At 29.9% G+C, this 19,211-nt stretch overlaps 1 protein-coding gene across 1 annotated transcript in view; it reads right to left on the minus strand.

The window, feature by feature from the left end:
- The window catches only part of LOC130231468 (inactive ubiquitin carboxyl-terminal hydrolase 53), an 88,890-nt gene that overhangs the window by 41,024 nt on the left and 28,655 nt on the right, over window positions 1-19,211 (minus strand). The window contains exons 6-9 of the mRNA XM_056460801.1: window positions 13,095-13,208; window positions 11,303-11,385; window positions 9,209-9,308; window positions 3,947-4,093 (exon numbers count right to left, since the gene is read on the minus strand). Of these exons, the coding sequence (XP_056316776.1) occupies window positions 3,947-4,093; window positions 9,209-9,308; window positions 11,303-11,385; window positions 13,095-13,208 (444 nt within the window). The remainder of the gene's footprint in view (window positions 1-3,946; window positions 4,094-9,208; window positions 9,309-11,302; window positions 11,386-13,094; window positions 13,209-19,211) is intronic.

The raw sequence follows: 19,211 nt of genomic DNA on the forward strand, positions 1-19,211 counted from the left end.
ATTATGGCAAAGACAAAAGAAATTAGTTTTCAGAAATTAGTTATTCAAACAATTGTGTTTAGAAATGTGTTGAAAGAACATTTAACCTGCACTTAGGAAATGGGTTATAAAAAAAAAAAAAAAGAAACACTTCACAGAAGGGCTAATAATTTTCACTTCACTTCAACATGCTATAGTCATCTTCTCAAAATCCACGAGTCATTCAGTTTGAATAGCAGGTGCCAGAAAAGAGAAGAATGTATTTGCTGAAAGGAGTTGAAATACAGCAGTTATTGCGTAACCCACACTAGCTCCTCCACCCCATGGTTCCTGAATAGCTGGTTTTCTTCAGAGACTCCACAAACAATGGATTCCAGGCAGGTGGGCAGTGATTTTTCCACCATCACATGGAGGAGCAGGGAGTGAATTAAGGCCCTTGTATTTGTCCAGGGGGTTTGGGCTGAGACTAATCCAATACTGGATGGTAGTAATGTGGAAGTGGGCGTAAAGAAGAATGAATGCTATTTAACATCTGTGCAACTGTTTTGAGTGAAAGCACAGATTCTTTCTATCTTAGATCTTTGCTAGAGCTGCATGACAATAGAGCTGCATTAAAATATCCAATATTCTTGTATATACAGTGTAAGTCACCATTTTTATTCTTTAAAAAAATATTTCCGTGCTGCTTAATTGGAGATTATTTTTCCTAACACATTTTTAGACATAATAGTTTTAATAACTAATTTATTTTCAATTGATTAATTTATCAATTTTCTAATTTATTAAAAATCAGATAAATAAATTAGTTAATTAGTTAATTAAAATAAATAAATAAGTTACTTAAAATAAATAAATACACAAATAAATAAACATGAATAAAAAATAAATAATTAGTTAATTAAAACAAATAAACTCGTTAATTAAAATAAATATGTAAATAAAAATAAAATAAATAAAAAGTTAATTAAAATAACTAAAAATAATAAATCAATCATCAATCAATCATATAGTTTGTTAATTTGCTAATTAAAATAAATAAATAATTAGATAGTTAATTAGTTAATTAAAATAACAAAATAGAAATAAATAAATAAATAAATAAAAAACAAAAATAAAATAAATAAATAGTTAACTAATTAAAAATAAATTAGATTAAAATAACTAAATTTAAAAATAAACAAAAAGAAATTAGTTAGTTAAAATAATTAAATAGTTAGCAAGTTAGTTAATTAAAATAAAAAAATAATCAATCAATAAATTAGTTAGCTATTTTGTAAATAATTAATGATAGTTAATAATTAATAATTAAAATAAACTAATAAATAAAATACGCCTGACTTTAAATTTCTGGAGGACCTTTTAAAATTCACTGGCATTCCAGAAATCCAGTGGGAATTTCCTGCCTACTTTTAATCCTTTGCATGTTGCAATTCGATGACATTGCTAAAATGCAGAGATGAGCTCGCAAGTGGTGTAATTTTTGTAAAGTGAAATGCATACAGCTGCAGAAATGCAGAAAACAAGTCTGATACATGGCTTTATCCACCTACACATTACTGCTAAATGAAGGCCATCCACACTCTTGGACGCCAGATGACCTTCTTTCACAGTAAATAAATAAATAGACAATAAATAAATAAATAATTAAATAAATAGATAGATAGAAAATAAACAAAGACAACAAATAAATAAATAAATAGTTAGTTAATTAAAATAAACATATATAAATAAATGCATTAAAAATAAATAAATCAAAATAAATAAATAAATAATAAATAAATAAAAATCAAACAATAAATAAATAAAAATCAGACAATAAATAAATTTAGTTAATTAAAATAAACATATACAAGTTCACGAATAAATAAAAAATACAAATAAATTAACAAATAAATAAAATAAATAATTAGTTAGTTAATTAAAGTCAATAAATAATCATCTCGTCGTCAAACCCCTCCAATTCCTCCGCTACATGAAGAAAGGTAGTGTAGTAAAGGGTACAACATTTTGTTTTGGAACGTAATGAAGTAAAAACAAAGCTTTCTTCAAATAAATATGCGCTGATAAAGTACACATGCTTAAAATATGTTCTTAAGTAGTACAGTAGTAAACATACTTACTGTCCACCACTGCTAAAAGCATACATTATATTACCACAGCATTTTCTTTGCAGTGAAAAAAACCCCATTATAGATGTTAAGAAGATTACAGACCATATTTCAGCCTTTGAAAACCAGATGACCTGAATTTACAAGAATCTGCTAATCAACTTTAGACGTTTATTTATCAGTAAAGATTGAATCTTTGAGGCGAACTCCATTATAAAGCATCTTATTCCTGACTATTATATAAAATATAGAATTCACTGGAAACCTCCATCAGGATTAAATGGCTATAAAAAGTGTCTGATGTCACGATGGGTTGCTCTTTTTCAGTTATTTATTTATGCGTGTTGCACATCTGGTGTCATTGAAGCCGGTTTATGGTGGTGCCTTGGACCATATGCATGAAATAAAGCAGGAGTTTATCCTCTTCATAAGGCTGAGGTTGTGTAACTGCATCGTAGCCCACGCTTGATGGCCAGAAAGCCACTGCGGTAGGTCATCTGGCGTTCCGGCCTTCATTAGCAGCGATGTGTGGGAGTAAAAAGCCATGTTTCAGCCTTTTTTTTCTACCAGGCAGCCTCTGTTTTTGCAGATGTATGCATTTCACTTATTTTTACTTTATCTATCTATCTATCTATCTATCTATCTATCTATCTATCTATCTATCTATCTATCTATCTATCTATGAATTTATATATTCACTGTCTATTTATTTATTTATTTATTTATTTATTTATTTATTTATTTATCCTCACATTTAATTATTTATTCATTGTCAATTTATTTATTGTCTATTAATTTATTCATTGTCTATTTATTTATTTATTTATTGTCTATTTATTTATTTATTTATTGTCTATTTATTTATTTATTCATTCATTGTCTATCTATTGACTGTGTCTATTTATTTATTTATTTATTTATTTATTTGTCTACGTATTTATTTATTGTCTATTTATTTATTCATTGTCAATTTATTTATTGTCTATTTATTTATTTTAATTAATTAACAATTTAACAAATTATTTATTTTAATTAATTCATGAATTAGCACTGAACAAATAACTGGAGTGAACTGGGGTGACGTCTGTTCACAAGTTAACGACTCACTGATTCAAAATGATCCATTCAGAGTGAGTCTCAGGGTAAACCATTCACTGACTCAAATAAATAATTCAGAGTGAGTCTCAGGGTAAACCCTTCACTGACTCAAATAAATAATTCAGAGTGAGTCTCAGGGTAAACCCTTCACTGACTCAAATAAATAATTCAGAGTGAGTCTCAGGGTAAACCCTTCACTGACTCAAATAAATAATTCAGAGTGAGTCTTCGGTAAACAACTGACTGATTCAAAACAATCCATTCAGAGTGAACCTTCCGGTAAACAACCCACTGATTCAACATGTAAATGACTCACTGATTCAAATAACTAATTCAGAGTGAGTCTTCAGTAAACAACTCACTGATTCAAAATGATCCATTCACTGCAAGTCTTCTGGTAAACAACCCACTAATTCAAAATGATCCATTACGACCCACTGATTCTAATAATCCATTCAGAGTGAGTCTAGTAAACGATTCACTGATTTTTGAAAATTGATCTGAATGGGGTCCACATGATTCCACTTGAATTTTCATGAATTATCTGTGTGTTTATTAGATGACACATTTTGATAATTCAACTTACTTGCTTAAAAAAAAAAAAAACCACCAAGTACATTTTTCTTCTGTGTGCGTTACACTTATTTTTACTTTATTTAACTATCTGAGCACAGAAGTTCTTCACAGCATTGTTTTAGCTAGTTTGGTTCTGGGTCAAGCTCTGCTGTAATGAAACATGTGGGTCAGAGTGTTATTCTTACCCCTGAGAGGTTGAGGTGTGGTCCGAGAGATCGGATGACGTCTTCCGTGAGGTCGGACTGCTCTGAGTCCCACACAAACCCAATGGTCACGATTTCCGGAGAGTTCATCAGCACACGCCTGATCTTGATTCTCTGACCACAGTTACTCTGATAAGGGGACAGACATAAAACAAATGCTTTGTTTTAACACCAGCCCTTGAGCCTGGCAATTTTCATGGTGGAAAAAAAACCCTACAGTCATTAAAAGTATAATAATAATAATAATAATAATAATAATAATAATAATAATAATAAAATAAAACAAAATTCTTTTCTGTATAATTTTATTTTTTGTTATTTAATTCTAGCTAACAGTCAAGCACACTATACTTTTAGTATGAATTAAAACTAAAGCACAGTGGGGAAAATAAGTATTGAACACATCATGTTTTTTCCTGGGAATAATATTTCTAAAGGAGCTGTTGACAAGGAATTGAACCAGATTTAGGAAAAAACCCAAACAATACAAACACAAAAATAAAACAAAACAAAAATCTGAAAAAAGTTGTGTTGTGTAATAACAATGGAATAAAACGAGGTACAAAAAGAAGTATAAAAGGCTTTTTTGGCAGCTTAAAGACGCCTCTCATATGGATTATGAAGTCATTATGAAGTTTTTCCACAGACTTCAACAGAGTGCAAAAATCTTGATGGTTCTGTGGGTCTCGTCTATCAAATCGGAGCTTTAATTAGTATTTTCGATCAGATTCGAGTCAGGTGATTAGCCAGGCCATTCAACAGCTTGATTTTCTTTCTCTGAAAGCATTTAAAAGTTTCCTTGGCTGCGTTTTGGGTCTTGCTGAAATGTCCACCTTGGTTTCATCTTCATCATCTGCTAATGTAGCAGCTGATATTAATTTACACTGAGGAAGGGCAGAGGGTTGCTGAAGAACTACTGAGAGATTTCAGCTGCTGTCTGAGCTTTCCGTGCCTTCCCACAACTCCCTTTTTTCATGTGTTCAATACTTTTTCCCGGTGTCATTTCATTTTATTATGCACAACCTAATTTTTATTAAACTAATTAGATTTGTTTTCTTTGCATATATGGATATTTTTGGTTGTTACCAACATCCGGGGAAAATTTCACATCAAAGGCACCTTTAGAAATATGAAAAATGGTGACATGTTGAATACTTATTTTCCCCGCAATAGATGTTTAAATATTTATTTTATTTTTTGCGTCACAAATTTCCATAGCCAAATTTACACATAGAAAATCTTAATTGAGTTTTATTTAATTCCAAAACCAATTTGAATTAACTTGATAAAACTATAATTTTTGTTATTACTACAGCTACCACTACAACAATAGTTTTACTATATCCACTACTAATACAATTTCTATTAGGATTGTTTTATATGCGTACACTTATTGGTATAAAAGCGTAAATTACTAAAATAATTTTAAACTATTTACGAGAAGGTAACACTTTATAATAACTACACACTATAAATCCTTTATTAAGCATTAGCAAATAGTTAATTCATTATCTGTTAAGCATTAACTCTACATTAATAAGCGTTAGTAAGCAGTTTATAACTGCAGCTACAAATGCTGTATTCTTGACTTACAAACATATTTATAATGTGCTTAATACTTGTACTTTCATACTTTGCTAATGATTTATTATTCATTACTAAATTAAGTATCGCATTATTTACAAACCGTTTGTATTTAAGAGTAGTTGAGGGTTTTTAGGATCATTCAGAATGAGTTAGTAAATGATTAATAAACTATTGAAATCAACGTTTATTTGTCTTATTTATTCAGGCATATATTAAGGGTTACTATGTATGTTGATAAATGCTTTATTAACTCAACTTCATCTAGTTTTGTGACCTAATCTAAAGTGAGGACTGTTTATGCTTTATAAACCCCTTATAAATGACAAATAAAGGCTCAGTTAAATTCTAAACAGGAAAAATGACATTATTCATTCCTTTTCATTTAAAGATACATAAAACTGTACTTCAAATAAAAAAAATAAACCTTTGCAACCTGATCTAAAATAAAATAACTGTAGAGTTTAAACATTGCATCTTATTACATTGTAAAATTATTATTTTGTTGTTGTTTTATCCAGTTTTATGTCGTATTTTGACACTCCTGTTATTTGGCAATGTTTAAACTTTACATTAATTTTATTTTTTTAGAAAAGATTGCAAAGATTATTGTTCATTTGATTCTGAGCCTTTAATTGTGATTTATAAGGGATTTATAAAGCATACATAGTCCTCACTTTAGATTAGGTCACAAAATTGCATGAAGTTGAGTTAATAAAGCATTTATTAACATATTAGTTAACTATTAGTATATGCCAGAAAAATAAGACATATAAATGTTGATTTCAATAGTTTATTGATCATTTACTAACTCATTCTGAATGATCCTAAAAACCCTCAACTACTCTTAAATACAACTGGTTTGTAAATAATGCAATACTTAATTTAATAATGAAAAATAAATCATTAACTAGGTATGAAAATACAATTATTAAGCACATTATATAGGTGTTTATAAGTCAAGAACACAGCATTTGTAGCTGCAGTTATAAACTGCTTACTAACATTTATTAATGTAGAGTTAATGCTTAACAGATAATGAATTAACTAGATGCTAATGCTTAATAAAGGATTTATAGTGTGTAGTTATTATAAAGTGTTACCAGTGGTAATGAACATTAAACCCTATGCCAAAAAAAAAAGAAACATAAAAGGATGCTTGTGTTACACCCACAATGCAATTTGATTCAAAACTAAAACAGTTCCTTAAAGATGAATATCTGTGTGTAGTGTTGTTTTACGAGAGAGACTGTAGTAGGATGTGACTTCCTCTTACGTTGCCTGTTTAAAAATGCAGAATGTGTTGATACATGAGAAGAACATTCCGGTCTCAGGTTTCAGAGGTGTTACACTTGCAGAACATCCGATTAGAAGAGTGTGTGTGCTTGTGTGTTCATCTGCAAGTATAAGTGTGGATGTGTGTGCATGTGTAAATGCATATGTGCGCATGCGTATTAAGGCATGTATGACTGTGCGTATGTGTGTCCATATGTTTGAATATGTGTGTATTTGTGTGCGTATATGTATGGATGTGTGCGCATGTGTAAGTGTGAATGCTTATGCGTACATGTATACATGTGTGTGTGTTTATACATGTATGCATGTTTGTGTGTGTGCATATATGTGTGGATGTGCATGACTACGTGTATGTTTGTGTGCGTATATGTCTGCATTTGTATGCATGTGTGTGTGGATGTGTGCGCATTTAATTGTGTGCGTCTGCATGTGCATGCATATATGTGTGAGTTTGTGTGTGCATGTATATGTGTGCTTGCTTGCGTGTGTGTATGTGAGAGTGTTTTTGTGACGCAGCAGGACACAAATTTGTATAATGATATGAGTGTGATTTTTGGACAAAGGGTTGAGAAGTTATAAGCAACAAAAAAATCTATTTTTTTGTATCTCCGGACCACTCGGGGGCAGTGCGCTGAAACGCTGCAGCTAACTTCAGACCATGGTTGCATTCAAACCAAACTTGGTGTGTTTTATCACTTCAATGCGCTACGGAGATAACACCTTAAGTCAATTTTTGCAAGCTCTACGTTAAATTTGCTCTTAAGTTAATCGAAAACGGTTTGTATAATCCAGTGTTTCCCAACCCTGTTCCTGAAGGCACACCAACAGTACATCTTTTGGATGTCTCCCTCATCTGAACCATTCATTTCAGGTTTTCAAGTCTCTTCTAATGTTCTGATGATTTGATTCAGGTGTATTTGAATAGGGGGAGATTGAAAATGTGTACTGTTGGTGTGCCTTCAGGAACAGGGTTGGGAAACACTGGTCTAATCAACTTGAATTCAATAACTTTCACAAAGCATGGCCTGTAGATCTTGTGATTAAATTTTTGTGAAAATCGGAAAAACAGCCTAGGACAAGTTCGTTCAAATGTTCAAAAGGTTTTACGAAAAATTTAAAATATCGAAAAAATGTTCATGATGGAAATCGACGTCGTAGAGTGCTTTTTAAATAAGCTTGATCCAAGGAATCGGAGGAAAAAATTTGGGCATTTTGGAATCAGAGAAATTTTGATTGTAGCCCATTCGGTTCAAAAGTTATAAAGATAAACATAAGTGAAACTTTGGACAAGTGGTGGCGCTAGTTTTGGTGGCTAGAGTTTGTATTAGAGCAGGGGTCACCAAACTTGTTCCTTGAGGGCCGGTTTCCTGCAGATTTTAGCTCCAACCCTAATCAAACACACCTGAGCAAGCTAATCAAAGTCTTACTAGGTAAACTTGAAACATCCAGGCAGGTGTGTTGAGGCAAGTTGGAGCTAAACCCTGCAGGGACACCGGCCCTCCAGGACCAAGATTGGTGACCCCTTAATTAGAGAGTCCAAATTTGTTGTGGTTGAAGATCAGACTGTCCAGAGTGTGCCAAAGTTTGCGCAAATGGTTCATAGAGCTGCTATACACTCCCAAAAGAAGAAGCCAGAAGAAGAAGTAGAAGAAGAAGCCAGAAGAATAATAATAAGAACCGGAATGTATACAATACATAACAATAACTCCTTATATATATTTAGCGCTTTTCTAGACACTCAAAGCGCTTTACACGTTTTTTTAGGGAGGTGGGGGGGGTGATCTCCTCATCCACCACCAGTGTGCAGGATCCAGATGACACAACAGCAGCCATATTGCACCTGACTGCACCTAATCAGCTGATTGGTGGAGAGGAGACAGAGTGATGAAGCCAATTTTGATATGGGGATGGTTAGGAGGCCATGATGGACAGAGGCCAGTGGGCAAATTTGGCCAGAATGCCGGGGTTAAACCCCTACTCTTTATTGAAGGACATCCTGGGATTTTTAATGACCACAGAGAGTCAGGACCTCAACTTAACATCTCATCTGAAAGACACAGTATAGAGTCCCCTTCGCTATACTGGGACATTAGGACTCATACAAACCACAGGTTGAGCGCCCTTCTACTGGTCTCACTAAAACCACTTCCGGCAGCAACCTAGCTTTCCCATGTCGTCTCCCATCCATGTACTGACCGGGCACAGCCCTGCTTAGCTTCAGTGAGCGACCATGTGAGAGTTGCAGATAGCTAGCTGCCGGTGATATCATATTTTATATGCTAGATTTTATTTGGGATGTTTATATTCACTATATTTTATTTCTCATAGCTGAAAGAGTCATTTCCTCATGTTTAATCCACCCACCGGACAGTTGCGCAGATCTCCAATGGTGCTGGCGGCTTGAAGCAGCTCCCCAAACGTCTCTGGACGAAGGCGTTCATCTCTTCTGTCCAACACCTGTTGGCTGGAACACAGAGAAAGACGAACACCATTAGTAAAACTATTATTACAACAAAATTAATTAATTAATTGGCTCCCACTTTATATTACGTGGCCTCAACTCATATGTACTTACACCGAAATTAATAACTCGTTACAATGTACTTATGTAAATACATGTATTTACTATGTACTTATGCTTGATTAAATACCTGTATGTAATTACATCTGTAATGAATTTGTGTTATTACTTTTGTAAATACACTGTTGACCATCCCTTACACCTTAACCCACCCTTAAACCTACCCAGACCACCAAATCGGTCCATAACCCTACCCCTCTCCCAACTCAAGAACACTTCAAGTACACTCAAATACATTCTGAACACAGCAAGTACATTGTATTTATTTTTTGATGCAAGTACATAGTAGTTAAGGATACTTAAAGGGCCCATAGTTGACCTCTTTTTTATGATTTAATATTAATATTAATATTATGGTTCTTCTGAGTGTGCCAGTTTAGGTTCAGCTTAAAACACAATTCAGATTTTTTTATTATAATGTGTTAAAAAGTGTCATGTTGGGGGCGTGTCCACAGTTCACTGATTTATGGGTGTGTTGCTTCACATGTAAATTAGTTTCGGCTTCCCGCTAACGTAACAAGGGGGCGGGGCCATGAGCTCACCCGCTCTGCGTTTGCAACAGAGTCTGACAGGGAGACTGAGAGGAGCAGGAGTGAGAGGATCAGCATTCAGTCGTACATGTACGACTCGGACACAGAGTACAAAATCAATGTTAAAACATCATTTATTCTTGTTAAGAAAGTTATTTTTAGCATTATTTAGTATCTTAAGCAAGAGTACAAAATCATTTGTGTCTTTGTACAGTTTTACAGCCAACTGTGTGCTAGTTTCAATTGCCGAGATTGTACACAGAAACTAATAACCACGCACACTGAATTAACTTTGACTGAGGCACCGGATGCGGCGCTCGAAGCCGCGACACGGCACACCAGACACTCTCTGTGGCGCGGCAGAAACATGAAGTGTCCCGAATCGTCGCGCCACGCATTTTTGAATTCTAAACATAGGTTTCTATCAGGGTACACACAACGGCGCTTCAAGTCTGCAGTGGTCCGTGGCGCCCAGCCATCGACTTAGGTTTCTATCAGGGTACACTCAAGTTGACGGCTGGGCGCCATGGACCGCTGCAGACTTGAAGCGCCGTTGTGTGTACTCTGATAAAAACCGATGTTTAGAATTCTAAAACGCATGCTAGTTAAGATCACAGGGAGCTTCTGTGATCACGAGAAATGCAAACAGCTGAAGTATAAGATAGACTCAATTAGAAGTACACATGTTTGCAAACCTACCTAAAGATACAACCAATAATTCCGATTAGAGCGATAATGTGGAGAATATTGCTCTTGTGTTGAGCCCAATGAGCCTTGCATCTAAAAATAGAGCTAGGGTGTTCCTTTAGTGATATCGCTTCGACTCACGCTGAAAATGGCGGACGTGAATCAACAAACTGAGGACATGATGACGCGCCTGTCAATCAATATTGGTGGGCGGGGGGACTGATCTCCTACGTAAAGTTGCAGTCGATCTGAAAACCGTTCCAATTCGTCCACCGTTTTTTATGTTGTTAAATTGAAAAAAAAAGCACTGGGTGTGTTTATATCACCCTAATATGACGCTCTATACACCATATATGCACGTATGTCTGTCCAAACAGCTTGAAAAGTAGATTTTTTACCATAGGTGCCCTTTAATATAAAGTGGGACCATTTATCTTAAAACGTTTATTTTACTGGTACAATTTCATTATTGCTGTTGTTAAAATTGTGTTGTTTTCCTGGATCTTCACAAAGAAATAGGAAAAATATGAGATAGGTAAAATAGGACCCTTTAATCTTCTCTTCTTTTAACAGCAGTTGGGAAATAATTGAAAGCAAATTAATTTTCACAGCACGGGTAATAATTCTGTCTTCAACTGTACACTGGCTGGATGGACTTACCAAAGGGCAGTGGTGGACACATAGTGCACCAGCTCAGTGAAGGGAAGCGGATCAGACGACGCACCACAGCTCCTGCACACTGACTAAACACACACACACACACACACAGAGAGTCATACATCACACATGGTGACTGCTATATGATGTAAAGATTTAATTACACCACAGTAAGTGATGTAAGAGTCGTCTCAACACACGCACTGTGAATAACCTGAGGGTGGAACCAATTTAAACATTCCTTTTAGGAGCAAAACAAAAATGAATCATTTCTGATGTTGAAACAGCAAATCTGCCATTGCTTTATATGGCAGGGTCTCTCATTTACACACAATGCACCATGCTTTAAAAAGGTTTAAGCATTAAGCAATGCAAATACAGGATGCATAGTATGGTTTTCTATGAAGTACATTAATGTACGCTACACAGTTATGGTTGTTAGTGTCATTTGGTACAATTGGCAAAATACATTTTAAAATAATGAAATGGTTATTTATATAAACTAAACGTTATTAAAATTTAAATAACGGTTTTCCATCTTAATAAATGTTAAAATATCATTTATTCTTGATAAGAAAGTTATTTTTAGCATTATTTATAATCTTAAATTACTAATAAGCAGAATTAGAGGTAAATATAATAATAATAATAATAATAATAATAATAATAATAATAATGTTAATAACAGTAAAAAAAAACAACAACAGTAAAAACAGTATACTGCATAATTTAAAAAAATAAAATAAATAAATAAATAAAAATAAATAAATAAATCAAAAACACTATTAATCAGAATTTGACCAAAAATTACATTTGACACAAAAATCTTTTGTAATGATGCATGCCTTTAATGTCGTGTTTTATAAATGTAAATAATTTTCCAAGCAATTCTATAATATCAGTGAATTATTGAAATACATTCTAATGTACCCATTTGGTGTTCAAAAAACATGATTATCAATGTGTAAATTGTGTTGAATGAAAATTTCACATGTAATATTTTATACCGTATTATGAGGCATTTCATAATTCAAAAGACAAAACAAGCCACAAAACAATAATTAACCAGCAAACTACAAACAAACTAAAATAGATTAAAAAAATATTTGAAAATAAATATTTGAAACATTTATATGTCTCTAAGTATTACATTTAATGCATCCTTGCTAAATTATAAATCTAAAAAAAAATACAATTAAAATAAATAAATTTAATAAAATTATTAAAACAAATAAATAGTTAAAATAAACTAAAATAAATAAGTAAATAAATTATTAAAACAAATAGTTAAAGTAAATAAATAAATCAAAATAAATAAATAAAAATATTTAAAATAAGTTATAAATAAAAATAAATAAATAAATAATATAAATTATAAAATTAAATAAACTATAAATAAAAAAAATTATAAATAAAAATAAACAAATAAATAAATAAATACCAAAATAAATATAAAATACATACACCAGACTTTTAAATTAGCTATTACTTAACATTTATCGTTAGTCTCAGTATTTATACAACACACTATATGCAAATATACCATGTTAAGGCCGCCTAACACTGTTACAATATTGTCATAAACACAGTGTTTCCTCTGTATGCAGAAGGACAGTCTCTGAATTAGTATTCACTGTGAGTAAATCAGTAATTCACAACTGTACCCGACTGATTGAAAACCACTGTCACACCGCAGCAATCAATGCTCCATCACTCACATGAGGAGCATCTGTGTGTATGCGTGCGTGCTGCATGTGCACGTGTGTGGAAAGAATATTAAAAAGAGCTGCAATACCTGTTCATAAAGTGTCATAGCAAACTTCTGATGAGTAATGCAGGATTTAGATGTGCAGGCATCAGTTTCGGCATCAGGCGCGATGTGCAGGTGAATCCTTTCTAGTATGTTCTCCTGTGAAAAATATACAAAGGAAAATACTGGTTTGTCATTTATTTATTTAGTTTCACTCATTTTATTTCAACAAGGACAGTGCACTTTACATCAACAGCGAAAATAAGCAAATAAGCCAGATAAAAAAATTACAAATATTTGTACATATTTATTTAAATTAAACTTTCCAAGAAATGCACATACGCATAATTGCAAACATACAAACAATAAATAAATAAAAATATTTAAATAAATATAAATCAATAAAATCAATAAAATTTTAAATAAATAAATAAAATAAAAAAATATATATAAAATTTTTTTTTTAAATAAATACAAAAAATAAATATATAAAAATAAATAAATAAAAAATATAAATAAAATAAAAAATATATATAAATAAAAAATTTTAAATAAATACAAAAAATAAATATATAAAAATAAATAAATAAAAATAAATAAAATAAAAAATATATATAAATAATTTTTTTTTAAATAAATATATAAAAGTAAATAAATAAAAATATAAATAAAATAATATATATATATATAAATAATAAATATAAAACAATAAAAATATATAAATACATAAATACAACAAAATAATTAAATTCAAATAAATTAAATATAATAAAATTAAAGTTAAATTAAAAAATTAAATGGATATAAATATAAATAAATAAGTTATATTTAGTTTGATGCAATTTTACATACTACATAAATGTAAATATTTTCCATATAAAGCAGCAAATAAGCCAGAGTTAAGGGCAATTTTAATAAGAATTATTATCATAATTCTAATTAACTAATAATTATCAATACATACTCATACAGCGGCATTATTTGCATATATTAAAACTTTTAAAGTTCTTAACAGTAACAAAAAAAAGAGAATTACAAACTTCACTTAGCCATTTGGGATGTCACTTTTATGAATCTTGTACCAGAACAAAAAATATTAAAGACAAGCTGCAGGTGAAAAATTGAAATGAGACACCAAATGCAAACAAATAAATGAATAAAAAAAAGCCTGCTGTTAGAGTTTGAGTCATTTTCCAGAAATTATTTCATAGCATATTGTAAAAAAGATGAAGGTGAAGAACGATCTGCTGATGAGTTGAGTTAATCTTCCAACTAGAAGCATATACAATTACATTAAAAAAACAAATGAGTAAATAAAACAAACACACACAGTCTAGAGTTCGTTTATGAGCAATTATCCACTTAGTATTTCATAACATATCCAAAAACACAAGAAAGACTGTTTGCAGATGAGTTATTAAATTAATCTTCCAATTAAAAGCATATAAAATGACATAAATAATGAATGAGTCAATAAAACAAAAACAGAAAGTCTAGAGTTTGTTTATGAGCAATTATCCACAAAGTATTTAATAACCCATTTAAAGACAAGAAAAACTGGCTGCATATGAATTATTAAATTAATCTTCCATTCGTAGACAGATAAAATTACATAAAACAAAGCCTGCAGTTTGTGTTTGAGTAATTTTACATTTGGTATTCTTTAGATAATCCAAAAGACAAGAAAAAAAGCTGCAGATGAGTACATAAGTGTATATAAAACAAATAAATAAAGCATGCTGTTAGTTTGAGCAACTTACTCTAAAACAAAAACAAGCTGATGATTTATTAAACTAAGCCTCCAATTATAAGTACATTAAATTCCATAAGTAAATAAAACGAACACAAAAAATAAATCAATAAATACGCTTACTCAAAAATATTAGTAAAAATGTATTCAAACCAAATTTTTCAAGAGCACATACACATATTTGCCAACATTTAATTCAAAATAATGAATAAAAAATATATATAATATTTTAGTTTGATGCAATTTCACACACTACTCGAATGTTAAACTATAATTTAGATGCACTCAATTCATTAAATGTGTTAGAGATGAAGAGAAATGAAAACAACCATTTCTTGTATTGGCAGATGTAAACACACAGTGGAATTGTTTCAGGCTGGTACAATGATGTCTTGGCATTAGCCGAATGCACTCTAAGCTTTAGTCATTTTCCCCAAGCCTATTATCTGCTTAAATACACCCTTTCAAACCTGAGAACTGTGAGTACATTCAGTCACAACACCAGGACAATTTGCCTTTTTTTTTGCATGCATGTATAGTCTTTTTTTTTATTATTAAACTTACAAAAATATTTATTTATTTAGCAATTCTTTTAGCACATAAACTTAAGCTACATGAAAATATTTCAAGTTGGCTTACGTATTTGTATATTTTAAGTACAGTAATTAAAAAAAAGTCTTAATAATAATAATAATAGTTAAACCACAGCAATAATAATAATAATAATAATAATAATAATAATAATAATAATAATAATAATAATAATAATAATAATAAAAATCTTAAGCTACATGAAAATATTTCAAGTTGGCTTACGTATTTGTATATTTTAAGTACAGTAATTAAAAAAAGTCTTAACAATAATAGTAAAACCACAGCAATAATAATAATAATAATAATAATAATAATAATAATTAATAATATTAATAATAATCATAATAATAATGAATAAATAATAATAAAATCAATAATCTATAATAAAAACAACAACAACAACAACAACAACAATAATAATAATAACAATAATAATAATAAAAAACTTAAGCTACATGAAAATATTTCAAGTTGGCTTACGTATTTGTATATTTTAAGTACAGTAATTAAAAAAAAGTCTTAATAATAATAATAATAGTTAAACCACAGCAATAATAATAATAATAATAATAATAATAATAATAATAATAATAATAATAATAATAATAATATTGATAATAATTAATAATGAATTTATTAATAATAATAATAATAATAATAATATTAGTAATAATTAATAATGATAATATTAATGATAATAATGAATAAATAATAATAAAATCTATAAAATCAATAATAAAAACAACAACAATAATAATAATAATAATAATAATAATGATAATATTAATAATAATAATAATAATAAAATCAATAAACTCAATAATAAAATGAATAACAACAACAACAACAACAACAACAACTAATAATAATAATAATAATAATAATGAAAATTATTATTCTTATTATTCATTCTTTTATTTATTTTATTAATTATACTGTTTATTTTATTCACGTCAAGACGATTTAAGACCTAATTAACCTAAAAATTCTAACTAACTAAATTTGGATTATCAAGATTAACAATAACAGCAGCAATAATAAAACTCTGATACATGCTTTAATATTTATATTATGTCTAATATGAAAGCATGTATAAAAACTCAAAGTTTAAATGATCTATTTTTATATTTGTGACAAAACAAAAAAACATGTTGATTAGTAACGTGCATTGATAATTTAGATAAATCTAAAAGACCATATTCTCAGTATTTTGATGTTTTTTTGTACCCTCAGATTCCAAATTTTTATATATGGTGTTGTATCCTAGTCAGAAACTGTCCAACAACCAAAACCATACATCAATGGAAAGCTTATTTATTCATATTGACACTTATGATTGGTTTTGGGATCCAGGGTCACACATACAGTGCTCAACATATACAAGTACACCCCTCACATCTCTCTCATTTAAACGAATATTTTCTAGAGGAAGCTTTACAACATTATATCTGTGCAGATACATTAGATTAGTCAGTACTGAAGCCAAATCTGGAGCTAATCTAAAAAAAATAATTTATGATGACGCTCCAAAATTTGTAGACCCAAATTTATATGTTTGGGAAAAATATTAAATAAAATAAAAAAATTAAAAAGAGCAAATGTCAAGAGAAACAAAAAAATATCTATAAAATGGTGTTGAAATTTTGTAGTTTGTAAATTTTTTTCCTCAATATATTTAACATGAATTTAAATGTATAATCTTTTTATTTCTTCAGATGTTCAGTGACTAAAATACAATTTTAATAAATATATTTATTTAATAAATCTAATTTGTTCAAATGCACTAAAATATATGACCTATATTCACTGAGAAACGGATAAAAATATTATTATTGTGATATTTTTCCAGCATATTTCGGTCAGTTTTAGATCAGTAGAAAAGGAGCAAACGGAGCCGAGCATCTGCATTGACTGTAAAGGTGTTGTGAGCGTATGTGCGCTCTGCAGGCTTGCATTGATAGAGATCCTTCATTGATTGTGTTGTTTAGAGCAGCTTCTGTAAATGGACTTTTACCAAGGTAATGACTGACTCTCACAGTCCTGCTGCGCTAAACAGAAAATGATTACAGGTCCCAGCGCTAAGCAGGTTTACTGCAATTAGGAGGCTGTAGAAGAAATCCAGCACACAAGGCTGAACGTGCTTATTTCAGCTTTCCAGAGATAGACAAAAAGCCATTCATAATGCACATAAGAGCATAGTCTGGACATTGGTGGGTTTTTTTTCTTTAGAGAAACATTAGTAAAACAACAACAACGGTATGTACGGTTCATGAGCAATGTTAGATATTAAACGAATAAACTTCAATCACATGCTGAAATCACATTAAAATTAGATTTGAGTCTTTAAAAAAATACGTGCATTTATTTTTATGTAGTGGAGGCCAGCTTGACCAGGTTGAGTGCAGTAGGACTAGTGGGTTACACTCGGGGGCTCGTCCGGGATGGGAGTGAGGTTTGAGGGGGTGAGTGTAACAGAGGCCAGCTAGCGAAGTACAATGTAGGTAAACCTCACTCCTCTGACGTCTAAAGGTGCTCTAGCGACAGACGCTGGAGGCTATGGTCTTGAGCCTTCTTGTTAGAGCAACCGACTCCCAAGCAAAGAATTTTCAGTTCGATCCCAGATCAGACCAGGGTTGAGTGCAGTAGGACCGGCCGGTTACATTTATATTTTATGTTATTGTATATTTCTTTTATTATTTGAACCGTTTCTTATTATTTAAAATTGGAATGTCTAGTTATTTGCTTGTAAATTGCTTTTAATATATAAAAATAAAGTTTAAAAAAAATCTGAATGGTTTTATTTTACCATAAATGACCACATTAAATGGATCACCTGGGTTTGATATCATACACAAATGCTTAAAGTCCACGTGAAATAAAAAGGTTAATGTTTATTATGCTTGCACAATAAATATTAATTAATAACAATTAAACAAAATATAATAATAATTATTATTAATATTATTAATCATCATCATCATCATCATCATCATTGTTATTATTATTAATCATCATCATCATCATCATCATTGTTATTATTATTATTATTATTCATCATTGTTATTATTATTATTATTAATATTATTAATCATCATCATCATCATCATTGTTATTATTATTAATCATCATCATCATCATTGTTATTATTATTATTATTATTCATCATTGTTATTATTATTATTATTATTATTATTAATATTATTAATCATCATCATCATCATCATCATTGTTATTATTATTATTAATCATCATCATCATTGTTATTATTATTAATCATCATCATCATCATTGTTATTATTATTATTAATCATCATCATCATTGTTATTATTATTAATCATCATCATCATCATCATTGTTATTATTATTATTATTATTCATTGTTATTATTATTATTAATCATCATCATCATCATTGTTATTATTATTAATCATCATCATCATCGTTATTATTATTAATCATCATCATCATCATCATCATCATTGTTATTATTATTATTATTCATCATTTTTATTATTATTATTATTATTATTAATATTATTAATCATCATCATCATCATCATCATTGTTATTATTATTATTAATCATCATCATCATTGTTATTATTAATCATCATCATCATCATCATTGTTATTATTATTATTATTATTATTATTCATTGTTATTATTATTATTAATCATCATCATCATCATCATCATGTTATTATTATTATTATTATTATTATTATTCATCATTGTTATTATTATTATTAATCATCATCATCATCATCATGTTATTATTATTATTATTATTATTATTATTCATTGTTATTATTATTAT

This window comes from Danio aesculapii, chromosome 7, assembly GCF_903798145.1.
Source record: "Danio aesculapii chromosome 7, fDanAes4.1, whole genome shotgun sequence".
NCBI classification, from domain to species: Eukaryota; Metazoa; Chordata; class Actinopteri; order Cypriniformes; family Danionidae; genus Danio; species Danio aesculapii.